At 45.4% G+C, this 18,966-nt stretch overlaps 2 protein-coding genes across 2 annotated transcripts; one reads left to right on the top strand and one right to left on the bottom strand.

Annotated features, from left to right (window-relative positions):
* The first annotated feature begins 2,166 nt into the window (after nt 1-2,166).
* LOC123060825 (E3 ubiquitin-protein ligase SINAT5) lies at nt 2,167-4,890 on the top strand. Its single transcript, XM_044483672.1, has 3 exons — nt 2,167-2,558; nt 3,732-4,118; nt 4,289-4,890. Exons 1-3 carry the CDS (start codon nt 2,322-2,324, stop codon nt 4,646-4,648), a joined length of 984 nt encoding a protein of 327 aa, XP_044339607.1. The 5' UTR covers nt 2,167-2,321; the 3' UTR covers nt 4,649-4,890.
* A 2,211-nt stretch (nt 4,891-7,101) lies between these two features.
* On the bottom strand, nt 7,102-13,366 carry LOC123060824 (reticulon-like protein B21). The gene is made up of 13 exons (XM_044483671.1): nt 12,433-13,366; nt 12,308-12,340; nt 12,089-12,208; nt 11,927-11,992; nt 11,751-11,819; nt 11,583-11,657; nt 11,360-11,462; nt 11,187-11,261; nt 10,930-11,095; nt 10,781-10,850; nt 10,473-10,538; nt 7,711-7,833; nt 7,102-7,618 (listed from the first exon to the last, which is right to left on the bottom strand). The coding sequence occupies exons 1-13, from the start codon at nt 13,031-13,033 to the stop codon at nt 7,356-7,358; spliced, it is 1,830 nt and encodes a 609-aa protein (XP_044339606.1). The 5' UTR covers nt 13,034-13,366; the 3' UTR covers nt 7,102-7,355.
* Between the last annotated feature and the right edge of the window lie 5,600 nt (nt 13,367-18,966).

Below are 18,966 nucleotides of genomic sequence, written 5' to 3'. Positions count from 1 at the left end.
GACACGGCTAGACCTTCGCCTTTACCATGGCCAAAAATATTAAACACATAATTCATACCCAACCGATAACACAAAAGCTCAACATACTCTTTATTTTTCCTAGTTTCTGAAAGAAAGATAACATTGGGACGATGCGTCTTAGTTAGACACATAAGCTCTTGAACCGTACGAGGTTGTCCCAGCCCTCGACGGTTCCAACTAAAAACTTTCATGGCTCCGGCCGGGTGTCATCAAACGTGCCTGTCAGTTGATCGGCAACCCCAAGATTGGTTGCTTCCTTTGGAGTGCCACCTTCCTCCTTTTCCTCTCCCACAAATTCTCTCCTCCTCTCCTGAAGTTCTTCCTCTCCCCCATCTATCTCTTTAGTTACATGAACCATAGCCCCACCAACACCTACTACAGCCCCAATCCTCTCACAACACACTCTTTTACAAGTTACAGAGATGTCATTCTCACTCTTATACTCTAAACTCACAGAGCTATTGCCACTCATAGTAAAAACTATGCCTTGATCTTCATAACGACGCCTCTTACTTCTCGCTGCGCTCTCTAGGATGGCAGCATAGGCGACCTTGCGGCTGGATAACTCGATGCCACTATTTGGGGGAGTGGGACCCTCAAACTTGACATGCTTAGCACACACACACCATGAACAACAACACGCTCCACTTGCTCCTCTTTGTACATTCTTTTCGAGCGGTCCCATTTTGATTCGGCTCTAGTTTCATGAAAGTTCAGCCGGGAAGCATTCCCGGCCAAACCAGCAAGGACGCCTGCTGAGCTACCATCAGCCGGCAACACCTTTGCCGCGACCAGAGGTTGGACGCCCTGGTCAGCCTCCTTTTTCGCAGCGTATCTGGCACCATCAGCCACAACAAACATCTCTGACTTGCTCTAGTTAACATCACTTGCAGCTTGTTTGTGAGCCAAGAAAGCAGCAGCAGAGCAAGTCTCAGGGTCTTCAGCCGATAGCAGTGCACCCAAATGCACCACAATAGCATCTTTGGCCAAGTGTTGCCCGCCTGCAGCAGCTAGTGCATATGGCTGCACGTACCTAGGCACACTCCCGGCCAGCAGACGTCAAAATTCACCGGGACCATCAAACAACATCTTTGACCAACACCCGTCATCGATCCGGTTAGCCTTGCCATGGGCAACAAGACTGTCGCCTTCATGATCCGTGTCTAGCCAGTGAGGTTTGTTTAGTCTATTCGAGTTACCCCGGGGTGCCTTTGTATATATTAGGTCTGGATTGCATGTGTCTGACTCAAACACCTACATTCGTCCACTCTATTTTCATATCAGTGTTATAGCCCTATATCTCCATTTTCCTACTACACATTGTATGAATTCAAACACCGCAATAGAGTTGGATGCATGCATTGCTTCCAAAAAACCTTAGCATGGAATAAATTTCAGAAACAAATTGAACTTACTATCAAGGGCGAAGAGGAGGATGTCATCATTGAACTGAGCTATAATTGGAGTATTATGTCAAGGTTAAGAAGGTAGTTACTCCTTCCGCTTTCTTTTTAATCCGCATATAAGATTTGTCTTAAGACAAACGTCTTAAAGTTTGACCAACATTATATGAAAAAATACCAACGTCCACAATATCAAATCAACATTATTTGATGTGTCATATGTATATACATCTAAGATTGCAGATCTTGATATTTTTTAATATAAAACTTGGCCAAACTCAAACTACTTCATAAAGTTTGACCTAAGACAAATCTCATATATGGAGAAAAGAGAAACAGAGGGACTTGATAAGAACAAATCAAATGCAAAGTATCGGTACCCCACACGATCTCGAGTCGGAAAACTCACACCCACTAGACATGTGTGTCCCCTAATCCTCACCTCCGTCGACTGCGCCAACAAATCTGAAACCTTTTCTTCAACTAGCAAGCTTCGAACCAAAGATAGTGGCAACATGGTGCCATGGCAGCAAAACAGAGCAAGAAGAGACGTGGCTGCCATACAGCACAAATCATTGCTGCCACACCGCGAGGCAGCACGGCACGGCAGCAGCAATAATAGCACTAGCCGTAGCCCGCCTGCCTCCGTCCTCCCTAATCCCAGAGCGCTCGTGCGTGCTGTCGAGCCGCTTCATTGCCCGGGGCCCCCGCGCTTTTCTTAGACCGCCCCCCACCCGCCCGGAATCCGCGGCGCGAGCCCCGCCCCGCCTCCCCCCCTCGCGCGCCACAAAGCGCCGGAGGCCCGGCCCCCCCGCAGCCCCCCCGCGCCACACGCCGGAGCCCGGATCGCGCGCTGCTGTTCGCCGGCGGGCTGAGGCGGGCGTCCGGGCGCGCGCCATGGACGTGGACAGCGTCGAGTGCCTCTCGCTGCCCGACGCCGCCATGGACGCGGACGACGTCGGCCTCGCCCTCCACCCGCACGGCGGGCTCCTCGCCGCCGCCGCCGCCTCCCGCCCGGCCGCCTACCCCAAGGCCGCCGCCGCCGCGGGGGGCATCGTCGCGCCGGGGAGCAGCGTGCACGAGCTGCTCGAGTGCCCCGTCTGCACCAACTCCATGTACCCGCCGATCCACCAGGTTTCTTGATTTTGCCCACCCCCCCTTCTTGATTCTGGCGCGGCGTGCTGTGTGTCGGGTGGTCTGCTTCGGACTCGGGGCCTATTCTTGGCTTCGAATAGGGATCTGGGTTTGGGAAATTCATAGTTTCCAATTGGGTAGCTAGTGTCGAATTCTTGGGGATATTGCTGGTGTATTGTGCTTGTGAATTTCGTCTGCCATTTCACATATGCTGGGATTTCGGTGTCGTGCTCTGCCGTAATCAAACGAAAATAGCATATGTATTCCTTGTATCATTGTTCTTGTTCATTGGGATTTTCGGTGATCCTTTCCTGCCATGTAGAGGATTAAGAAAAGGTTAGAATTTAGGGTCTTGCAGACAAGCATGCTATTAGGCAGTTTCTACCTTGTAAAAATTGGGGTACAATCCTGAAGAGAAATTGGCGTGATATGATTAATAAATTGAGGGAATTAGGCAATCTCAAACCTCGTTGTATTTGTTTTCTGGTCCCATTTTATTTTCTGTATTTGATTTGATTGTGGATATGTGATCAGCCCTTAAATGGAGGATATAAAGTGGAGTACAGGTCAATGAACTTATCTTTTGCATAGCTAATGGTAAAAATAACATCTTGGTCTTTCATTGGATGATATATTTAATGTCGGATCAGTATTGCATACGAAACTAATCTATTACTGCTCTTGGAGGTAGAAATTCCTACATTAATCCTATGCAATCGGACTGCTTATTTCATTTGGTGGATCCAGAATATAGTCATGTAGAATAGATCAATCAGATATATGCGGAGTCACAGTCAGTTGTAAACACACGCACCCCCCCCCCCCCCCCACACACACACACTATACTTTCAGTCATCACCGTGTGAGTTGGTAGCAAATCTAACTCTGGTTTCAACCATCAACATATGTATTGTAGTATGTAGCCATGCAAAGGGAAGATTTTCATGCTAGTATTGATATCTTGATCCTTAAGCAAGTACTGTACAACAGTGAATACATGTAAGCAATTTGGGATCACATATGTGGTTATCAAAATAAACATGGGGAAGATTATTGGTAATATCAGATATAGCTGTGTGTTGGAGGGATGTAATTGTGTGGAACTGAAGAATCACATGTCCTATGTAGTGCTGGTTTTTGGCATGACTCTAATCTCTGCGACTGCATTTACAGTGCCAAAATGGACATACTCTGTGTTCCACATGCAAAGCTAGGGTACACAATCGTTGCCCTACTTGCCGACAAGAGCTCGGTGATATCAGGTGTTTGGCACTGGAGAAAGTAGCCGAATCGCTTGAGCTTCCCTGTAAGCACTATTCCTTGGGTTGCCCAGAGATCTTCCCATACTACAGCAAGATAAAGCATGAAGCGATGTGCAGCTTTAGACCATACAGTTGCCCCTACGCTGGTTCTGAGTGTTCTGTGACTGGTGATATTCCTTACCTTGTTAACCATTTGAGGGATGACCACAAAGTTGATATGCACAGCGGTTGCACATTCAACCATAGATACGTCAAATCCAACCCAAGAGAAGTCGAAAATGCCACCTGGATGCTAACGGTAAGTATTTATAGCAAGAATGTTTTCTCTTGTCCAGCTTTAGTGCAATACACCTGGATATAAGATCAGCCCTCATACAGAGTAGTTCTTAATACGACGAGTAATGTAACCTTGTATATACATTTCAAATCTACTCTTTTTGATGCATTTGTTTGGTATGTTTTGAGCAGGTGTTTCACTGTTTCGGGCAGTACTTCTGCCTGCACTTTGAGGCCTTCCAGCTTGGGATGGCACCAGTGTACATGGCCTTCCTGCGTTTCATGGGGGACGAGAATGAGGCGCGGAACTACAGTTACAGCCTTGAGGTCGGCGCCAATGGCAGGAAGATGGTATGGGAGGGCACCCCCAGGAGCGTCCGGGACAGCCACCGGAAGGTGCGTGACAGCCACGATGGTCTCCTAATCCAGAGGAACATGGCATTGTTCTTCTCGGGCGGCGACCGGAAGGAGCTGAAGCTAAGGATCACCGGCCGGATCTGGAAGGAGACGCAGACCCCGGATGGTGCCTGCGTACCAGTTCTCTGTAGCTAAGCACAAGCAGCGAACAATCTTCAAAAGAAAAAAAAAGGATTCGATATCATATGTGACATGATATCGCCTATCCCGTCGCCATGCCCTACTGTTATCGTATGGTCTGAGGCGACGTTTCATGGTTTTGTCTTTGTTGAGCAAAATTAGGAGGCTAGGATGACCTTGTAAAGTAAACCCTGTATATATGGCATCCCATGGCTTATTACAGGTTGGCTCATCAAGCTCTCTGATGCCTTCAGTCATGTCTCAAGGAAACTGTATTCTTACTGAACTTACATCATCAGTCTTACAGCTTTAGAGGGTAACTGGAGTTGTTATTTGATAGCGCCAGCAAATTTCAGCTTCAGGCCTTCAGAGGATTTATAATTTGGACTGCGGCCTAGTATGATGATACCAGCAGTGTGGATTAGTCTTTGCACTCGGAGAGACTGGGACTGATGTTAAGCGCCTGTTCAGCCGCTCTCCGCGGAGCGTCCTTTTAGTAGCTCTGCAGATTATACCTAGCAAGCCACTCCGCTCCGGCGCGGAGCCGCGGAGCGGAGGGAGTCCGAACACGGCCTAAGTACTCATGACATCTTGACCCCGGCATTTTGCACCTTATAATTCATTTAAGATTTATGGACTTTTGCTCCAGGATAATCTTATCTGATAGATTAGTGACTTGAGTGATGCGTTAATGTCCTCATCGAGACGTTAATGTCCTCATCGAGACGGGCAACGTGTCTCAAACGGCAGATTTGTCTTTGACTGGCAGACCAGAACCTCATGGGAGCTTGAGAGCGAGGGTTAGGAGCTGACGGAGATATCTTTTTGGCTACAACTTAAGAGGCTCTTGAAGAAAGTCTAGTACTCTACAGTAACACTCCAAATGTGTTGAGACTTCAAATAAAAATGAGAACGGAGATCATACTTTTAAAGACCGGACTGGACCGAGGAACCGGCGCCTTGCCCAGTTTTTTAACGTGTACTGGTCTTTTAGTAAAAAACCAGAAAAGTATTCAAAGTAGAATCTATAAACAAGAAATTTAACAGTTAACCTTGCCTGGTATTTTAACGTGTACTGGTCTTTTAGTTGAAAACCAGAGAAGTATTCAAAAATGAATACATAAACAAGGAATTTAACAGTTAACCTTGAGGCAAGGCAGCCAACCAACTAGGCCAACAACATTTTGTGATTTATTAATGGTTTGCATCCAATATTACATGTATTCATTTGATATGATTGCCTTAAATATTTTGGTTTTTGTTGAAAATGAACCGGTGGTCCGATCAATAAAAACCTAAACCGGCAGCCTCGCCGATTCAATTTTCTAAACCATGTCCTCCAATGTACTCCCTCCATTCCAAAATAAATGTCCTAACTTTGTACTAATACAAAGTTGTAATAAGTGTCCCTTTTTGGTTAGATACCGCTCTGTTAAGTACTAATGATTTTACCTATCATCCTTCGCGTGAGTTGAGAGCTGTGCTTTCCCCAACGTTAATACTCTCTCCGTCCGAAAAAGTTTGTCCCTCAAATGGATGCACCTAGCACCAAGTTAGTGTTGATACATCCATTTAAGACACAAGGTTGGGACAAGTTTTTTCGGACGGAGGGAGTAGCATTCTGCGAGATAATAGCCAGCTGGAAGGAGTAATATCAACGAATGTAGTAAACCATACCTTAAAAGTGCGAGTACCCTAGAATTTCAGCTCACACTTTCGGAAAACTCTATAGATTTTTTTAGGGGAGTATGTCAATATGATCTTAATAAGGTGCGGGGCTTTGCATCTGACATTAGTTGGGCTTTCCTCTGCAAGAGCCCGCGTCCTAGCCTTTTTGCGCCAAAGTAGATGCTCAAGCGAAACATTCCACTTATTGAAGAAGGGATCAGATATTTCAAGTTCAAGAAGTAGGCATTGATCCAAAAAAATGTAGTGAAAATCCAGGCTAGGAGGAATGCATCAGAAGTCTAAGGGCCTGCTTGGATTCAAGGGACTATTTTTAGTCTGACTAAAAATAGTCTCTTTTAGAGGCTAAAGTTCCAAGCACCCCTGACTAAAGAGAGGCTAGAACTAGTCTTGAGGCTAAAACTTTTTAGTCACATGAAACCTACTAAAATATGTATTAGCCCTCTCTCTCCTCATTTAATTCCTCTCCTTTAGCACATGCGAGTTCTGGATTGGATGGTTTGGAGGATAATAAATGCTCAATAACTTCATTTTAGTCTCTTTAGTATTGGATCCAAGCATGGGTGAGGCTAGCAAGTTTTAGTCCCACTACTTTTAGTCATGAGACTAAAACGTATCCAAGCACCCTCTAACGTTTCCTCAACAATTTGAGGGGCCTACCATTAGTATGTTCCATTAAACCTTTTGATAATTTTTAACAAAAAAGGTCATTGGAAAATCTCATTGCGATGAATTTAATTTAATGGTGAGAAGGCATTTTTAATCGCACCGACAATTCGAGATACTACAGAACATTTTGAATTTTCAAAACGAGAAAGAATCTAGGCTGACATCGGACTCCCTTGCCTGTAGCGCACGCATGAAACAAATGACTAGAATGTTTGGTGGTTCCCTAAAAACCTACTGTTTCATCATACTATATCACGATCCATAGATGTGATTGCTATTTCATGGTCGATCTTATTATTGCTTTTGCCACTACCGAATTCATCAACATTACGAGAACACCCACACAACAAGGTCCGGTGTACACAAACTAACACCTTGGCTGGATGCCGCCTCTCGCCCTCAGCCTCTCCCTGGCGAAGTCGCCGGAGACCGGCATTCGCCGGTGCCGCGCCGCCACGAAGCCATGTGACCCTTGATCGTGTGCCTTCTCTGTCTGGGCAGGTTTAGCGGGAGACTCCTCCTGCTGCTGTTGCTGCTCATCGTTCTCAGCGGGCTCCTCCACCGAGCTGCTCCAGCCGAACTCCATCATGCGCTGCTGGTAGCACTTCATGGCCACCACCAGCATGAACACTGCACAAACATGTCAAACATACATGGTTAACGTTCTTGTCAAAGATGCCATGCGATGCAGATGCACACGGGTAGAAGGTAGAAGAGATTACCAGCCCAGACACGGGCCACCGTGGAGGAGACGTTCCAGACGAGGGTGAAGACGGCTGCGACAACCGCCTTCTTGTGGGAGCAAGACTCCCATGCATCCCTGAACCTCTCCAGCCAAAACTTGCCTGGCATGCATGGACAGCAAAGCGATTTAGTAAGTAAAATTACGCAGCAACGAATGAGCAAATTAATTTCTAGAACATGTCCTTAATTTCATCTGATGTTTCCCTCTTTCTTTATTTCTTTTATGAGAATGGACTAGGCACCATGGGTTTATGGTTCCTGGTGGCTTATAATTGGCCACCAGGATGAAGCACACAAGCATAGTTTTTTTTTTCTTTTTTTTTTAAACTAACACACACAAGTATAGTTGGGTCAATAGAACTAATGTAGTCGGTGTCACTTAGGGAAACGATGGAACTTCATGATATATTTTTCTTCATCTTCGTCTAAACTTTTCTCATTTGGAAAGCAAACGAAAAACTTAGGCTTAATGCAATGGTTGGTAGTCAACGGCATCAACTACTAGATCTAGCCATTATAGCGATCTTCTTTGTTGTATATGCCTGAATGGTTATCTGTCCAAAATCTAATTTTCGGTAAGATAATACAAGATGAGTACAAAAAAGAAAAAACTGGATATGAATTGTAAGCAAAAAAACTATGCGCACATATATATGTTTGGACAGCGACAAGCTATCTACCACCTTAACAAATCAGTGAAGTCACTAATGGACTTGATGACTCTGATAGAATCATTAAACTATCTATGATGCAGCATTCATCATCACAATCAACTTCATCATATGAAACAGTAGGTCACACAACTGTAAACTGCTGGCCTGAAGATCTGCGGTGCTCCGCGATGGCTCCACTTCCAGGCAGTGCCTCTGGGAGCCGAAGCAGTGGGTTATGGTAAAACAACAGAACATCATTCATAACACACCTAATATTTTAGAGGATCAGCTAGCACTACTATAGATTCATTACTGTTATTGTTGGTCAGAGTTGGTGAACAAACAGGGGCCCTAGGGGCCACAACGGAAAGTGGGGATTAGATCTAGAGAGGTGACGTTTGTTTGGATGGGATCTGAGTGCCAACACTACACATGCAAAAACAGGACAAAGTTAGGAGGAAACTTTTGGTACTGATAATATGTATGCATTACCCAAAAAAAACATAGTTGAGACTTGAGAGGCCAACATTTTGTGAGTCTAGCTTGGCAGATGGTTGACAAGTATAAGTCACTCCTCACCTGAAGACCCGTGTCATTTGAGTAATGGTTCAGTTTGTGGCCAATTAGAGAGTTTATGTTCAATGTAGGAGTTTGTTTAGAAGATAAGGCAAAGCTTTTTCAAAAGATTGAAGTTCTATTACCCCGCTCTCTGCACCAACTAAACAAAGGGTGCATATATCCAAACCACTAGAAATTCAAATTGCGTTGTCAGTTGCAAAAGCTGACACAACTAAATCAATACTATTTTAATTAACGGTAACATGTGGCAAAGTTTTTCAGTCATCACTAAATTAACACGTAACGACACCAATGATGAGACACAAGACTACTGATGAGACCAACGTCAGCAGTTGGTGAGATTCTTTTCACTTTTCCATGCTCTCTCCAACTTAAAAAATAAAGCACCTCCTATTTATATAAATTTAAAAAAGATGTAAGGTCCTGTTGTCTTCCTTCGTCAAACTTTATTTATAAATTCAAAATAAAGCATCTCCTATTTACGTTTCCCCTCACTCTCCCAGTCTCCCTGTTTTCTTTACCTATCTTTGTTTTCCACCAGTTTTCTCTAAAAACCGCCTCAACTGACCCATCTCTTACCAAATGATAAAATCTATTTTTACCCAATCACATTAATATGACAGGTAGACCACAGGTCAACCTACTGGAATATTGATGCCTCTGTTTGCAACGGGCAATTATCCAGGAAAGAAGAAAAGTAGACAAAGTGTGGGCTACCTGGAGTACAGGCGTACAGCATCTATCGTGCAATTTCACATCTTTGTAGCTTGAGCAACCGCATCAACGACACCTCCCACGTGCAAAAGGTTGAGAAAATAACCATGCATGCTCCCTCTCCCACGCAAAAGTTACCTCTGGGCCTATATAATTTACTTTTTCCAACTTTTTCTCCAAAGCTTAAAGTTACCGAATCAGTAATACTGTCTACATCATCCGTGAACCTGGGTCTAGCTGCCCTCTTAATTTATTAGCTAATGTATATACTTTTACCGGTAGTTGTGGTTGTTATATTTTTTTTACCTAAATACATATGCAAGCACAAGTACCCATATGGCGGAATAATTAATCTAGTACACTACTGATGCTATAGTGGAGTACTACTGGTAGGACATACACACACGGATGATAAAATTTACATTTCAGTGTAGTACTAGCACTACTGTCGTGATAAAATTCTTCTGTCCTGCTCACAATTTACATTGCGCATTAATTTTTACCTAGTCCTTTACCTACGCACATGCTGCCACTGTACCATGGGGACCAGTAAAAATAGTGTCGCAGTGAACAAAACTTGGATCCAACAACCACAATCATATTAAAAACCAGAGCAGCCATCCCCATGGAAAAATGTAAGGCATACAATAACACCAAATCAAGAAATTCGGCGAGGAACACTTGAGCGAGGTAGGCAAGTTGCTTTGTGCGTGGCATTTTGGTCGAAAAATGCGAAGATATTATTAACATAGTACTGTATAAAAGGAGAGCTTTCGCTGCGAAGAAATTATTACCATATCTGGCGAGCTGCGTGGAGTAGGAGGAGCACACCTTGGGAATGGTGAAGATGCCAAAGAACACTGCGAAAACCACCAACATTATCACAGGCACAAAAAGTCAGTAACAAGAGCACTAGTTGATGCATGTGGTCCGTCCTAACATACATATACGACGACTAAAGCTAGGATGTGCGCCAGAGAATGTAACCTGCATTTTTCTAAGAAAATGCCCATATTCACTTAGCTTAGCTACATGGTGAAATGAGGCACAGAAGATGCTCCACAGGGAAGAGAAGACTGGGCAGAGAGAGAAGGACGCGTACCCAGTTTGGCCAGGGTCCAGAGGGTGACAAAGTTGCCACACCGGGCCATTGCAAACAGCAGCAGCGCCAGCTGCAGCACATGTGTCGCTCTGTCAGTACAAATCTAGATGTACTATGCCTGTGCTAGCTGGTAGTACGTTCTTTTTTACCTTCATGGTGGTCGCTGGCTCGCCGGAGAAGAGGGACCTGAGGTTCAGGAGCACCTCGTTGACGTAGGGCAGCACAAGCCTCAGCAGCCAGACGGCATCCTCCTCACCTACCAGGTAGTGGGACCTCTCATTATTCGTCTCATCATCACACTCCACACTCTCACCTCTGCACCCATTTCAACACAAAGGTGGATTAATTAGTACAGCAGACAAGGAAAGATTATGCAGGTAAACTAATCTGGGATTTTTTTTATTACCTGTTGAGTAAGGACTTGGAAAGGAATCTTAGACCAAGGTAGACCAGGCCTAGATACGAAGCTGCTGTTATTGTGCTGTGCGATCGAGAGATTTTAAAGGAATGTTCAGATAATTTACAGCTAATTTATTAATTTCTTTGCCGCTTGATAAGAGTAAGAATGCAGTAACTTACTTGAAGTTTAGGTCTTTGGCATAGGAGCAGGAGATGAGCGAAAAGGTCCCAAATCCAAACACAAATGCAGACTTTGACACATCTCTCCACATTACCAAATCCACTGAAAAAGACAACGCCAAAAATAAACAAAGGAAAACCCATCAAATCTATATTTTTTAAACCTGAAAAAAGAGAGTAAAAGCGGCAAGCTGGTAAAAAAAGAGCGTAGTACAGCACTAACCAATGTTCTGCATTCTTCGATTGCTTGTGCTAAGAGCTGACGGCCTGCCCTGGATCTCCTCATACTCTTCCTCCTCTTTAGAACCAACAAAAATGCAACGATAAACCACCAAATAAGAAGACGACCAAGAACTGAGAAGGAACGGCCGAACAGGCAAATGGCACTCACCAGGGGGAGTATCGTCCACAGGCTCTTGCTTGGGGAAATGTCGGCGGATTACCGGCGAAGCCTTCTTCTCTGAACAACACCAACAATTTCTCTTATTTGAAGTAACCGATTAACATTAACTCAGGAAATGCAAATTGCATTCCGAATTTCTGTTGGAAAAATCGCAGCAAAGTTACCTGGAGAAGTTCTTGCTGGCTCTGGGTCCGTCCTGTGAATTACCACCGGGGTCGGTTTCTTCTTCACTGCATTTTGGGACGACCGAGAAAGGAAGTCAGGAAAAATGGACTAAATATTCAGATGAATTCGCACCGTTCTGCATCCAGGGAGGAGAAATTCACATGGAGGGGTCATGGGCTCTGGGTTCATCGCCCGGAGATTGACAGCCGCAGCGAGTTTCAGCGGCTCTAGATTGGCTGCTCTCTCATCTTCAGTCGGTGCTGCCACAGGCCTGATCGCTCCTGCACTTGCACAGATAATCCCACCATCACAACACAGGAAGAATTGCCAAATCGAGAACGAAAAGAAAAAAGAAAAGCAAAATCCGAATTTGCTCTCACTTTTTGTCGGTGGCGCAAGATCTTGTTCGTCCTCTGCAATATGACGCCAAATGAAGATCGCATTTGCAAAATTGGTTCATCAAGAAAGGAATCAGACGGAAACAATCAACGAATTTATTTCTTGCCTTGATTCGGAGCTGCCGCCTGATCAGTCTCGTCCTCGTCAATGGCCGTCTGATCTTGATCTAGCACCTCCTTCTCCTCCTCCTCCTCTGCTTCCAGCTCTTCTTCCCACTCCTCCTGGTCCTCCTCCTCCTCTGCCTCCTCTTCGATGTTCTTGGGTTGCGGCAATGGCGCCTTTTCCACCTCCACCACCACCACCTCCTTCACCTCGGCCGCCAGCTTCTTCTCCGGCGTGGTGACCCTCGCCACCGCCCGCTTGGCCGCCGCCCCCGTCGCCGCCGCGTCGGACCGCGACTTGCGCAGCTCCCCGATCGCGGTGACCGGCTCCGACGCCTTCCAGTTCCTCCTCTTCTTGGCGGCCGCGGCCGTGCCCGCGCCCGCGCCGGCGCCGCCGCCGCCGTCGCTCTGGTTCCGTCGCAGGCGGCTGTACACCCGCATGCCCTCCTCGTCGGCATCGTCGGCGCCTTCGCTGAAGACCTTGACGCCGCCCTTCACCTCGTCCATCTCCATCCGCGTCTCCCACACCGACGCCGCCGCGGGAGACCGCCTCGGCACCGTGAGGCGCCTTCTCGTGCTGGGCGTGGCGCCCCCTGGCTGTTGCATTCTTCTAGATTAGCAGCTCTGATCAGTTCTGGCTTGGTGTCTGTGCTCTGCTGGTGCTGTCGCCACTAACAATTCCCCCTCCCCCTCCTCTGCTCTGCTCTGCCCCGCCTGGTTGCTCGCACTGCCTTGCTCTGCACTCTCTCTCTCTCTCTCACTGTATGAATCTCCAGTGTGTCAGAGAGAGGGGTCGTGAGGGCGCAGGGGAGCTCACTCTGACGGTGGTGCGTGGGCTGGCCGTGGGCGTGGGCGGACAGCAGCAGCTCGATCTGGTCGGAGGAAGCAGGGGAAGTGATGCGTGCGGTGCGGTGAAGGGATCGAGCAGTTGGAAAAGATGAGATTTGGTCTGACGTGGTGGGCTCCTGCTTAAAGGCCCAACGTGGTGGTGAAGGGGGGCCGGAGGGAGGTGAGCCTTTGGTGGGTGACACGGCCTAGTGGTGCGAAATCATTACCTACCTCAGCTTGCCGCTTGCCTATTCCTAAAAAAAAAAAGCTTGCTGCTTGCCTTGAAAAAAAAAACTCAGCTCACCGCGGCCGAATTTGGTGTTTTGATCTTTTTAGCAAAGTTTTGATACGACCCCAGTTTAAAAGTATTTCAAGATTTGACCTTTTTGCTATCGTTAAATAGACTATCGGTAGGGTTGTGAGGCTACCGCCCAAAGCCACGGTTGTAGCCCACTCATCCACGTCAGTTGTAGTAAACGGCAACCGTCTTCTGCCGTCCACCCTACCGCCATGGACCCTGACGATAACCTGTACAACTCTACCGCCCGAGACCCTGGCGATAGGTGTTGCGCATTTATAAACCCGCGGGGGCCGGGTCATGGGGCCCACCCATGAACCAGCCCCATCGTCTCCCCTACGCGACCGCAACAACACAAAGGAGTTCCCTCTCTCATCCCCTCCACTCTCCTCCTCTGATCTCCTTCGTTTCTCCATCGTTTTTGCAGATTGAGATGGCTCCGAAATGAGAGAAGTAAGCTCTATCAATCCCTCCAATTCATTTTAGTTAAAAAGCTTTCGGTTCGGTGCATTATTTGGCACAAGATGAACCATATTTCATCTAGTATATTTTGATTTTTGTTGTTCTTATGTTTGTCTAGTTAGGAGCAATATGATGTATGTGGTTGGAGATGAACCCTATTTCATTTGGTGTTTACTAGTTTAGTGTTTCTATATAGTTTCAAGATTGAACCCTAGTTCATGTTCATATTTTTTTAATTGTTCATTGATGTTTGATGTGGTTGAATATCATTGAATATGATTGATGTGGTGATGTGGTTGAATATGATTGGTTAATGTGATATGATGGATACATACGATTGATTATAGATATGATGGATATATATATATATATATATATATATATATATATATATATATATATATATGATTGTTGATTCAATATTTTTTGTTTGATTAAATATGATTCATTCACATTGATATAGTAACTAGATTTTTAATTTTATAAACATGATTAATTTGCATATTCCATTATTGATTATATCTTTTATGTTATATTTTTGCAGATTTGTGTTCCACGATAACACTGAATTATATCAGAGAAATGAGGGGTACTTATTTAGTTTTATGAATTTCTACAGTACTTGTTTTCAACTGGTCAACCCTTTGATAAAATATGCAACTTCTTTTGCAGATTTATCCTTTCTTCATGTTCATCATCTTTCACTTCTTTTTACATGATGAAATGGAGAGAATATTTCCCCGACAAAGGACTAGTGCAGCCACCACGCTTCGACGCAGGAGTTCTCCGTTACCCCTAATGAAATATTGTTTGTGATTATTTGTTATGGAGCCAAGCAGAACGTGAGTTTTTCCTCCTAAAAGAGCACATCTTCAACTAATCGGAAGTATTTACGAACTTGTCAACCGTAGTACATCATGTAATATCTGAATTTAGTTGTTCAACTTTAGCTGTCTGTATGCTTTAAATTTAGTGCTTGTTTAGCACTATGCCGTGACAAATACTCATTAATGTCAGTGTCCCCTTTTCTTAATAGTATCCTATTGCAAGGGCTTGACTGTTCTAGTAGTTGGAAAATAAGCTGACTCCTTGCACATGCTAATTCACAGGCCACAACAAAAACCAACACAATAGATGCTTTTAGATGCTAGTGAAGTCCGGAAAAGGCGAAGGCGAAGCTCATGAGATACTAAAGGTCTTCTTTCATCATCGACAAGATCTAGTATCCTATTTAATTCTTTTGTTATCTGCACCATCAAACTCAAGTGTTTTTTTGTGAAGGGAACATTATCAAAGTACAAGAACGAGTTGCTCTTTCAACGGTTTCAGATGAACTACAACAACGAACCAAAGATGTTCCGGAAGGGTTTATGTACTTACCAGCAAAAGTCCATCATCCAAGAACTATTTTTCAACAACAATGAGAAGTACTGTTATGATGAGAAGAAGATCTGCTTAGACTAACTTTTATCCCGGTTCTCTTTTCTTCTCTCTCTCTCCTGTTTTGTTTCCTTCTCTCTTCCAGCTACGATTCTCTCCAGCTCATGCCCTAGTTAAGAGGCAACTTGCTGCTGCTAGCACTCATACATCTGCAGATACCACCTAAAGGGTACGAAGGAAACCCTCGATCCCAGCCAACAACGTTGTCGGGTAAAGATGACTAGTGCAACCCGACAAGACCGAAACCAACTGTTGCATATGCAACAATCAGCAACAAGTATCGCCCAACCACACTCTTAGTTTCCGATCCAGGCAACCATGCACGAAGTTGGAAGCACAAACTGGTCGCCGCCTCAACTGCTACTATTGTAAAATCACAAAGTGAGTTTACCCTCTCACAAGGCAAGATTACAAGAGCTAAGGAGGAAATGAATTCTCAAACAAGATTCCAGTTGCGCTTAGCTAACCTATGCTGAAATTAAATTGCGAAAAAGTTGTTGCTGAAATGGGGAAAGGAGTATTTATACTAGGAACTCCTAGTTTAGTTGTGAAACCAGTCCAAAAGAGGGGCTCAAATTCGTTCTAACCAGCTTGATAAGGGAGTAAACACACGGAGCCTCGCACAACAATCAATGCTTTGAATAGCTTGCACTGGAACTCTCATATCCTTTGACTCAAGACTCCAAATGATGCACCATTTGATTTTCATGAAAGTAGACTTCATATGTTGTCCATTTTGTACTCCCACACATGTTGGTTACTCATATATTCGTGTGGCATGATGCAATTTATGAGATGAATTCTATAACTATGCATGCAATAGTAGATGGTTGAGATGGCTTATTCTTCCTTAAGGTGTAAGTAGTTGTCCACCAAAACTTGCTTTGCATCAGAGGTGAAACTTGTTTTCTTTATACTTGTTGTATGAGTTGCACAACTTATTTCTTCATGAGCTAAACTTGTTTCTTCATGAGCTGGAAGTTGTTGGTTGTCCTCAACATTGTACCTGAGTAAAATCCACACACAAGATTTAGGCAGTATAAAGTTCTCATGGATATTTGAATTATGATCACTAGGAACACATTCACCTCTTGTTCTATTTGTTTGGCACGACTCCTTGTCATGGGATCCAAATAAGTCTTCTTTGTAGAAGCTTTATTTGATGGCTAAGATTTATCATGAGAAGATGATAAAAGAGGTGAACCTGGGATATTGTCATCATCCGCCCGCCACTGACAGCGGCACTTCCTCAGATCTCCCGTTCATCCTCGTGCATCCCGCCCCCACTACTCCTGCATCTGGCAGCGCCGGCCTGCTGCTGCTCGCCACCCACAGAAAGCTCATGTCGTATTCGTCGTCTGCAGGTACCTCATGTCATGTTCGTCGCACCGGGAAGCTGAATTGGCAGATGGAAGGGATAACGCTGGCTATGGAGAGATGTTCATCTCCACTCATCGTGGAGTTGGACTGCCAGCAAGCAGACGTGTTCATTCTGGTCTTGTCGCCTCCATCATTGGGGAGGTAAAACTCTTATGCAAGGGAAGGAGTCTAAAGTTGCAACCATCAGGGGAGAAGGAGATGCTCACAATGCCTAGAGAGATATTGTGAACAAATGCCAAATAATTGTAACCCGTTGATTCATTAATACATACTCCCTCCGTCTGAAAATACTTGTCGGAGGAATGGATGTATCTAGACATATTTTAGTTCTTAATACATTCATTTTTATCCATTTCTCCGGCAAGTATTTTCGAACGGAGGGAGTATTTCTGAGAGGTGAGTTTCAATTTTCATGAGCATGTCTCATACTTAGTTCTCTGCAATGGTAAAAGAACTTGATGAATTCAAACCTTTGAGAGGTATTCGACAGGGAGACCTAATATCACCCTACATTTTCCTGTTAGCACCAGAGGGCCTTTCCGGCCTCCTCAAAAGAGATAGGTCATTGCATTTGAGTGAGATTCTAGTGGCTCCTTCGGCGCCACGAGTTAACCACTTGTTATTTGTTAACGATAGCATGTTGTTCTTCAAGGCAAATGGTTCAGGGGTGATGAAAGTGTCAAACCTACTAGACTCCTATTGCCAAGCTTTAGGGAAAATGATCAATACCAACAGGTTTTCAGTTTATTTCAGCAAAGGAGCACAAAGAGAATGTCAGACAGGAAGTTAAAGGGGTCCTCGATGCCCATACTCAGGCTCTAAATAAGAAATATTTGTTGGGGAACATAGTAATAATTCAAAAAATATCCTACGTGTCACCAAGATCAATCTAGGAGATGCTAGCATCGAGAGAGAGGGAGTGCATCTTCATACCCTTGAAGATCGCTAAGCGGAAGCGTTACAAGAACGCGGTTGATGGAATCGTCACTACAAAAAAAAGACACATCCGTGGCATTTTGGGCCGAATGAATTTTTTTTCTGTCATACTTATGACACTTCTATGACGATAATTGTGACAAAACCCGGTATCATCATAGATGTGGTGGGCTCCTACTTCTATGACAAAAAATCATGACAGAAAATGGACTTTTCGTCCTGGGCGGGCCGGAGACATAGCTGCATGACATTCTTTAGGCCGTCCATGACGGAAAAAACCGTGGTAGAAGCGAGGGCGAAGAAAATTTCAGGGACTTCCCAGTTACGGTGGGTGGTCGGGGGCCGAGCGATGCGTGTCTCTCGTACACGTACACGCGTGTGTACGAGGCGTTGGGCTCTAATTGAACCCGAGCGATTGCACTAGCTACATTACTAAACCCGAGTGATTCCCTCGCTACTGCTGCTAACTGAAGCTGATCGATGCTGCCTCTGGATGAATAGTGAGCGTTGCTGGGGGGGTTGGATGAACAGTTCCCGGTGGGGGTGGATGAACAGGACCCTGTGGTGTTGCCTCTAAATGAACAGGACCCCGATCGATCGAGCCGGTTGGGGCTGGATGAACAGGACCTCGTGGAGGGCTAGATGAACAGGACCACCCCGTGGAGGGCTAGATGAACAGTAGACGGTGGAGGGATGGATGAACAGTAGCCCGTGGAGGGGTGGTTGAATAGGAGCCCGTGGAGAGGGCTAGTTGAATAGTAGCCGGTGGAGTAGCGCGCGGTGGAGGCTGGATGAACAGGAGCCCGTGGATGAACAGTCGCAGGTGGAGGCTAGAGGAGGTCGACGGTGGATGAACAGTAGCCCGTGGAGGCTGGAGTGGGTCGACGGTGGAGATGAACATTATCCCGTGGAGTCCTGTTTTGCGGTACGCCACACCCCCCCCCCCCCGATGAACAGGACCCCCGTTTCGACTGTAGCGCTCCAGCATAAGTCCGTTTCCTCTGTTTTGTAGTACGCCACACCCCTCCCGACGAACAAGACCCCTGTTTCGACCGTAGGAGGTCCGTTTTCTCCGTTTTGCGGTACGCCAGACCCCTCCCGATGAATAGGATCCCATTTTGACCGTGGCCGATTGAACACAAGGCCGTTTCCTCCGTTCTGCGGTATGCCAGGCCTTTTTTCATCGGTTGTTCCG

This window comes from Triticum aestivum, chromosome 3A (assembly GCF_018294505.1).
Source record: "Triticum aestivum cultivar Chinese Spring chromosome 3A, IWGSC CS RefSeq v2.1, whole genome shotgun sequence".
In the NCBI taxonomy this organism is placed as follows: Eukaryota; Viridiplantae; Streptophyta; class Magnoliopsida; order Poales; family Poaceae; genus Triticum; species Triticum aestivum.
Note: the sequence above shows the minus strand (reverse complement) of the source record. Positions and strands in the feature narration are given on the sequence as shown.